Source organism: Microtus pennsylvanicus, chromosome 1, assembly GCF_037038515.1.
Source record: "Microtus pennsylvanicus isolate mMicPen1 chromosome 1, mMicPen1.hap1, whole genome shotgun sequence".
Classification (NCBI taxonomy): Eukaryota; Metazoa; Chordata; class Mammalia; order Rodentia; family Cricetidae; genus Microtus; species Microtus pennsylvanicus.
This window is the reverse complement of record NC_134579.1, coordinates 153,751,042-153,760,052: the sequence shown is the minus strand read 5'-3', so window position 1 is coordinate 153,760,052 and position 9,011 is coordinate 153,751,042. Positions and strand designations below refer to the sequence as shown.

The 9,011-nt window shown below is 35.9% G+C and overlaps 1 protein-coding gene across 1 annotated transcript in view; it reads left to right on the top strand.

The window, feature by feature from the left end:
* Positions 1-429: 429 nt before the first annotated feature.
* The window catches only part of LOC142858926 (vomeronasal type-2 receptor 116-like), a 35,329-nt gene continuing 26,747 nt past the window's right edge, over positions 430-9,011 (top strand). Inside the window, exon 1 of the mRNA XM_075988994.1 lies at positions 430-626. Coding sequence (XP_075845109.1) covers positions 430-626 — 197 coding nt within the window. The remainder of the gene's footprint in view (positions 627-9,011) is intronic.

The window sequence follows — 9,011 nt, the reverse complement described above, 5'->3', positions numbered from 1 at the left end:
TGACTTTGTGTGTCCTCCATGTGGATCATCTAACAAAGTACACTGACATCATTTCTGAAGGCATTAACATAAAAAGATAATTCTGGCTGTCCTAGAACCAAATATTTCTCAAAATAACATCACCCAAGGAGCCTTAATTTCCACAAAAACAAATGATGTCATAAAACTACCCGAATTATCTCCATATATATTTCTGAACCAAATTGTGATCACATGCATATCAGGTGCACAGCCTCAGGGGAAGAAAGTTTCCAAGATTCTTCCAGAGCTGAGGAATCAACTGGGAAATAAAGGAACCATGAAAACACAAATAGCCTCTCCTTTGGCTGCAGAAATAAAAGCAATTGGGAATATATGGGTGCCCATATAATGTGCAGATCTGAAGAGCACTTCACAACACACACTGACCAGGCTTCAAGGAAGACAAAGATGTTTTCTTTGATTTTACTCTTCTTTATCCTGAACATTCCATTTCTTGTGTCCAGGTTCACTCAACCCAGGTGCTTTTGGAGAATGAGGCAGAATAAAGACAAGGGCGAAGACTTGGAGACAGGTTATATCTTCTTCCTTAAAATAGTGCAGCAACCTGTGGAGAAAGATTATTTCAACAACATTCTGAATATGCAGTAAGTTTCTTTGAATTTTCAATGTAAATGTCAACATAAATATTTCATAGGGGGTCAGAAAATGAGAATCAGAACAATGTTTAAAATCTTTTGTCCTCTTATTTCAATTTTCACACCTAAACACCTAAAAAAATAACCCCGTGTTCTTTGAGACCCATTGCTTTTTTGTTTTTTTTACTTTTAGTTTGTCAAGGTGGTGTAATATTATTTTCCTAGTTACCCTCCTATTTATAAGGCTGGAAACTGTGGGGAAAAAGGGACTGTATAACTTTGTTCATCATGTGTATCTGTGCTTTTGACTGTTTCCAAAACTGAGTAGCCAGTAATATCTTATCGAAAGCAACCCATACTGGGCAATAAATATCATAATAAATGGGTGCAACTAAACTGATGCGGATTAGATACTGTGACGACCATGCAGCTTCAAATGCATGTCCCAAAGCAAGTAATATGTGTGACACCCTTGGATCCAAAGACTTTTTACATAGATATTCAGTAATCTCTCAAATGCTCTGCATGTGGACACACTGTGCCTTCTAAAGCTGCATAAAGAATAAAAACAGGAGACTTGCCCACTGTTACACTCTTATATGATTCTGTTTCTCAATACTTCACTTACGTATAACCATAGGCCTTTGTTTCCACAGTATACTTCTTCACTGTCTCTTTAAACTAGAGAAAGAATATTTGTAGTATAAATGATATATTTGCATTCTTTGTAATAGGAATTGTCACTAATAGCGGTGACTGCGTACTTTCCTAGCACTTGGCTAACTGGCAGCTGCTGCATACGATCCTTGAAAACACTTGAGAATAGTGATCTCCCAGCTCTTTGCTATTCTCTAAGAAGGACATGTCTCTTCTCTATAACTCCAGACTGTTTACTCACTGTCAATTATATCTCATTTACACCTTATTTTACTCTTCAATGATTTTACTAGTTATAGCGTTGTCTTTTACCAGTTTAGGCATATGCACTTTTGATTTTCGGGTATTCTTGATAGCTCTTTTCAAATATAGCACTTTAGGTCACTATGCATAGACGTATTTTTTTTACCAAATTAGTTATTCATTCTGAATTAAACAACTAAAGATTTTATTAAATGATATTTTTAAATGACATTAAGGTGCATGGATGGACATTCTTTTAGTAAAATATACAAAATGAAAAATAGCTCTGTGATTTATAGTGAGGCAAACAGAAATCTCCTATCTTTTCCTATTGAAGGAATGTGAGAAACCAATAAAACATTTTCTCTGCTTCTAAATCTTCATGTTATTTTGTTAGTTTTCTTCCCCTAATGTTGAAGATGACGTTATCTTGGATATTTCTTAACAGATTTGGGTAATCTAGTAGATGACCTAAAATGCACATTACTTACAGACCTATAACAACAATAACACAGTTTAGCTGTGCATTTCCTTACACAATTTATAGAGGGAAAAAAACTACTCTAAGGTACTAGTTCAATTACATTGTATTGAATGCTCTAATTCAAAAGTATCCTTTTTAGCTACTGATGGATTTTTCAGGAGTGCATTGATCTATTTTGTTGTTCAGTGTGCAGAAGTTAGTGTTTCACTTCCATAAGTTCTTATCTCAAATATAGACAAGAAAATGTATGTTGTTCAGATATACTTGGTATTATTATCTTTAATCTCTACATTTGTAAATGGTGTAGGTGCATCATTGCACACTCAAGGCCAGTGGCAACTAAGAAAGATATTAATGAAAACAATGAATTCCATTCCCTTTTTATGGTCTATATGAGTATTTCTCATGTCCATACACACAGATGATCTATTTACCCACTGTATTCAGCTATTTAAATTTATTAAAAATTAAGTATTTAAAGAATTTTTTGCCAATAATCAATAAAGAAGAAAAATACAAGATGGTGATGATAGACATGAGGGAATATGTTAACTATATTGTCCACTAAATATGAAGGAATTATTAGTACAGGAGCCAAAGGTTGCCCCAGAAGACTACTGTGCAGTCACCATCATTCCTTGAATGCCTTTACCCAGTTAAGTTTGTTTTACAAAAATTACCAGAATCTTGGCTAATGCATCACGTGTACATTTAATCTTGCTCAATAATTTCAAACTGAATATATGATCAGGTTCTCTGTTTCATCAAAGCCTGTAACCTTTATTTATCTTCTATGCAAGCACTAAAAACTAGAGAAGGGCAGCCCTTTCTGTGAAAGCTCCAAATGGCTCATCTTATTTATGGGAGATTTACTTTCATGAACTTTTAAAGCTTTTGCAAACTTCCAGCAACTGATGTCATTCCAACCTCACAACACAGGGCATTTGTTGCAATTATTGAGGGATGTTGGGAATACTGTCCAGTATTTTCCAATCCTTCTTTTTACTACAAATATCATATGTAGATCTCTGTGTATAATAAACACAGTTGCCTTTTATAGAACACAAAATGAAAACTGTCAGTTTGCTCTGATCTTGACTGTTTGCATTGGTGATGTCAGCAAGAAACCTGATCTTTTAGCATATATGTAACAAGTATTTCAATTACCAGCAAGGATGGTGTAATAATGTGCCACAATTACACAGTCTCATTCATTTTCTCAGAACAAAATAAAGAAACTTCCCTAATTATGTCTGTAATGACAAGTTCATGTATACTATGGAGTTTAGAGGACCATATTGAACATCTGTCATAATAGGACTAGTCACATACCTCTCTATATCTCAGCAAGTGAGTATTTTTGGATATTTGAAAGAAATCCTTGTCTTTATTTGTACCATCCCAGAGGCTAAGAAAAGTGTGAGGAAGATGAAGGCCACATATGTATGTCAAAATGTGTAGTTAAAGGCTACTATTCAGAGACTTGATGAGGCTTTAGCATTTCCTTGTGAAAAACAGAGATGAGAACAGTTTAAAAAGTGAGGTGGGTTTCTAGATCTCTTGGAAGAACAGTGTTTTTTCGTTCTCGGGAGTGCAAGCTACTTCATGCAGGTCCATTCAGCTTACTTATGCACCTTGCGTGATTCATTCAGCGTATCTATGCACCTGCCTATCCTATCCTAAGTGATCAGGTGGCCAACAAAGATACATCTCTAGCTCAGGCCATGATTTCTTTTGTGCTTCACTTAAACTGAAACTGGGCTGGGCTGCACATCTCAAACAATGAAGACGGTGCTCAATTTCCCTCAAAATTGAGAAAAGACATGGAAAATATACAGTCTGCTATGACTTATGTGTATGATCGCAGTCAACTTTACTTGTCAAGACCTGAAGTATATTATAACCAAATAATGACATCACCCACAATTTATTTTTCATTTATGGTGACACAGACAATACTCACACTGTGTGCTTTAGAATGTGGGAATCACAAGGTACATAAAGAACATGGGTCTCCCCTCACAGTAGGTAGAATGTATCTATAAGAAATAGAAACTTCACACTTGACTCATACCATTGGGATGTGAACTTGTACAAATCTGCCTGTTGAGATTTATGCTTTTTAAATTTTGACCTTACTTTAGACCAATTCCTAAAATTCAGATGAAAACGTGACAAGACTAAGTGGATGAGGTTTAGATGTATCAGTTTCTAGTTTAGACACTGAAAAATTTCTCATTCAATGCCTCATTGGAATGGCTAATGGTACAGACTTTTGACATGGCTTTTAGTAAGAGCACATATGATGTATACAGAGCTATGCATGCTCTGTCCCAAGCAGTGCATGAGATTCTTCAATAAGATGAACAGTCACTGGATGATAGGAAAAAAATCTGATATTACATGCTTGAAGGGAGAGCTTCTTTTATTGGATTATATTTGGTGTCATCAATGCCATAGTGCTTAGAGGATCTCAGATGCTCAAATCTAGTATTTTAAGAAATATTCACCAAATACAAAGATTTCTGAACATGTTTCTGCTGTGGAAATAAATCTAGACTTTGATATAAATTTCTAATACAGACTATGAAGGGGAAGAAACTAATTATCAGTGAAAATCAGTGACTGCTACAAAGCACATGAATATATTCATCCCATCCTAATACTGAAAACATATCAGTCTTTAATTATTAATGCTCTCCCTGTTGATAAGAAGAACCCTCCTTTGTTAATTGTCACATATGTATTAATTACTGAGGGTTATGTTTTCCGTAAGTTTTCCTAAATGATTCTGCCCCCTTTTACACTCTGGGGACCGCAAATATAACTCTGAGAGTAATTACAGAAGAAATTGCATTGTGATTCAATTTAATGGGTGCATGCATATTCATTTATGTGAATGGAGATTTCTCACTTTGTATGCATGTATGTTTGTGTATTTCTTTATATCTGTGTTTATGTTTGTGTTGATATAATATGTGTGTGTGTTTGATGTATGCTTCTCTATAGCTGCATCTCTGTTTTTAGAAATGAGCATATATTTTCCTTATGTCAATTTCTTTCTTTTGAGAGTTTTTTTTATGTATAACTTCCTGTGCTTGTTTGTGAATACATGTCTCTTCGTGTGCCTATGTGTATGTTCTTCATATTTCTTTGTATGTGCTTGCACATATGTATATCTGTGTTGCTGTGTGTGTTGTTATGTCTTTGTTTATGTGCATAAATTTGTCTATGTCATTGTCTCATTGTTTGGTTATTTATATCTGTGTATTTCTCCCTGTGTGTATTTGTCTGAGAATATGCATGCATATGTGTTTATGTCTCTTTTTGCATAATTTCGTTCTGTGTTTCTTTGGATTTTATATGTCTCTATGACCACATATGCCACTGTGCTTATCTGTGTGTCATTGCAGAAATGAGTGACTTTGTATAAATGAGTATGTGGCTGTAATATGCATTTATTTCTCTATGGATGTATCTCTGTGTCACCAGTTTCTCTGTTATGTGTGTGTGTGTGCAGTTCATATCTATGCTGAAGAAGCTCAACCAGTGTAGAAGCAACTGGAATATGGGGTCCGAGGAAAGCCTGCAAACCATGGAAATAGAGAAAAAGTCACTAAAGTAGACATGGAGATGTGTAAAAGAGGAAACTGTTTCAAGATGTGAGGGATTGGGGCTGCCTGTAGGAAGAGCTTGTCTGTTGTCAGCCAGCCAACTATAGTTACATTAGGACTTCCTTTGCCCGTGAACTTTAAGGCCTGTGGCTTTTGGGATCAGCAAATGGGCAATAGCTAGGGACTCTTGTAAGAGACTGAAAAAGGAAGATGACAGACTTATTTTGAGCACTGGCTGCAAGGGAAGAAAAGCCAGCATTGGTGGCAGTCACTAAAGTAGCTGCAGAGCCCAGGGTAACTGGCTAACTCTTGATTTTCAGCCCGGAGTTGAATGCCAGATGATGATTTTATCTACTTATTTTTTATCAATAAAAACTCAGGAGTCAGCTATCACTGTAAGAGCCTGAATGGTCCTAGTAGTAGTGGAGAAGCAACAACTGCCCACTATCTCTTTTTTCCCCATCCAAAAGAGTCAAGTCCCTCTCTAGAGGCCCACTATTACTTCCTGTTAATTTTCGTCAACGAGTAGCTAGGTACAACATCCAAGTCAACACAAACTTTATTATCACCCTTGGGAACATTGAATGTTATATGATAGTTAACAAGGTAATCTAAATATACAATATAAAAATCTTTCACTTACTTTGTAGAGAAACATAGGGATATTTTACATCATTTCTGGTTATCATGAAGGGTGTTGTTTATTTTTTTGTAGTCTCTTGTCATTATTAAATAGAAGAGCTACATTTTTTTTTTACTTTCTATTGTATCCCACCACTTTAGCAATGATTCAGTTGTAGGGATTCTGTGCTAGAATTTTCTGAATCACTTATATATGCTGTCATATATTATGCAAATACCTATATTTAAAATCTTACTTTTCAATTTGTAGACTTTTGATGTTCTTTTACAGTGTTACTGCTCTTACTAAAAGTTCAAATAAACATCTAGAGCATAGACCCCCTTGACTTGGTCCTGATTTTAATAGAAATCTTTTTCACTTTTTTCATTTATAGTTATATTGGGCATAGGAGAGCTGTAAAGAGCTTTATATGTTTGGGTATGTTCTTTGAATTCATACATTCCCAAAGACTATTTTCATGAAAGTCTGTTAGAATTTGTCAAAGGAATTTTAGCATCAAATGTGATTATGATGTCGTATTTTTCTTCAATTTGCTTATATGGTGAATTATATTGACTGATTTTCGTGTGCTGGATCATCCTCCAAACTCTGGGATAAAGCCTGGTTTTTCATAATCTTTGTGATGTATTCTTGGATTCCATTTGCAAGTATTTTATTGAGTATTTTACACTGATATTCAAAAGGGAAAGCATTGGTATTTTTGTTCACATTTGAATTACTTGTATATTGTGTATCAGGTGACTGTTGTCTCATAAAGTGAAGCTGGCAATTTAGCTTCTTTTTTATTTTGTGGAATAACTGGAAGTAACCTGGTGTTTGCTCTTACTGAAATGTCAGGTAATCTTTTGTGGTAAAATTATCTGTCTTTGGGCCTTCTTTAATGGTGAGACTCTTAAAAATGGTTTAAATTTCCTGAGGAATTGCTGGAGTATTTCTATTGCTTCTCTGTTATTCAATGGATTTGACAGTTCTACTGAGAAACAATCCTTTTTTTTTAGATTTTCAGATTTTGTTATTGTAAGTTTTTTAAGTGAGACCTAGTGATTATCTAGATTTCCTTGATGTATATTTTAATTCTCCCGTTTTATTTATGATTTTCTTAATTTAGATAGTCAATCTTTAAGTTAGTTTGGAAACATATTTAGCTTTCTTGTTGGCTTTCTCAAAGAATCAATTCTTAGTTTCATTGTCTTTTATTGTTCTCTTTTATCTAATTTATTCAATACATAATTCAGTTTGTTTATGTCCTGTGTCTAATCCTCTTGCCTGCCCATATTTCTTTTTGTTCTAGAGCATTTAGGTGTTTAAATTGATAGTATATACAATATATTGAGTATACAGTCTCGCCTATTTTTTTGTCAAATGCTAGATGTAAGACATTTTCTTTTATTTAATACTTGGTTTTTTATTTTTTATTGCTTTATAAATAATACCATTCAAAATTTCCACTTCCTCCCCTTCTACAATTTCCCTTTCACCCCCCACTTATCCTCTACCCTCTTCCTCCAGCACTAAGAAAAGGCAGGGTACCCTACCCTATGCGAAGTCCAAGGCCCTCCCCAACTATATCCATGCTTAAAAAGGTATGCATCCAAATATACTAGGATCCCCAAAAGCCAGTACCTGCAATAGACACAAATCCCAGTGCCATTATCATTGGCTTGTCACTCTGCCACAATTGTGAGCCACAAACAGAGTGTCCAGTTTGATTCCATGCTCGTTCAGTCCCAGTCTAGCTCGCTTTGGTGATCTCCCATTAGTTCAGGCACACTGTCTCAGTGGGTGGACCAACCCCTCATAGTCCTGATCTCCTTACTCATATTCTCCCTCCTTCTGCCCTTCAGCTGGACCTTGGGAGCACAGTCCAGTGCTCCGATGTGGGTCTCTGTCTCTGTCTCCATCTGTCTCCAGATGAAGGTTCTATGGTGATATTTAAGATAGTCATCAATCTGAATAAGGAAAGTTCAGGCACCCTCTCCTACACTGCCAGGTTCCTAGCTGGGGACAAACCCGTGTTCACCTGAGAAACCCTCTAAACCCAAGCCTCCTTTCAACCCCAAAATGGCTCCCTTAATTAAGATACCTTCTTCCCAGCTCCCATATTTGTCCTTCCTCTATCTCAACAATCCCACTCCCTCAAGCTGTCCTGAACCCTCCCCTTCTCCCTTCTCTCTCCCCCTCTCCCCTTCCCTCACTCCATCCTCACCACCACTTTCCTAACTTATGCCTAACAAAGTTGTCTACTTCCAATTTCCAGGAGGATATATATGTGTGTGTTTTTTTTTAGATTCACCTAATTACTTAGCTTTTCTAGCATCACGAATTATTGGCTCAATGGCCTTATTATGTCTAGAATCCACTAAAGAGTGAGTACATACCATATTTGCACTTTTGGGCCTGGGTTATCTCACTCAAATTAGTGTTTTCTATTTCCATCCATAGGCATGCAAAATTCAAAATGTCATTTTTTTCTTACCACTGCGTAATACTCTAATGTGTAGATGTGCCAAAATTTCTTTATCCATTCTTTCATTGAGGAACACCTAGGTTGTTTCCAGGTTTTGGCTATTACAAATAGTGCTGCTATGAAAATAGTTGAAAAAAAAATGCTTTTGTAGTATAATTGGGCATCTCTTGGGTATATTCCCAAGAGTGGAATCACTGGATCCTGAGGTAGGCTGACTCTCAATTTTCTGAGAAACTGCCACACTGATTTCCAAAGTGGTTGAACAAGTTCACATTCTCACCAGCAA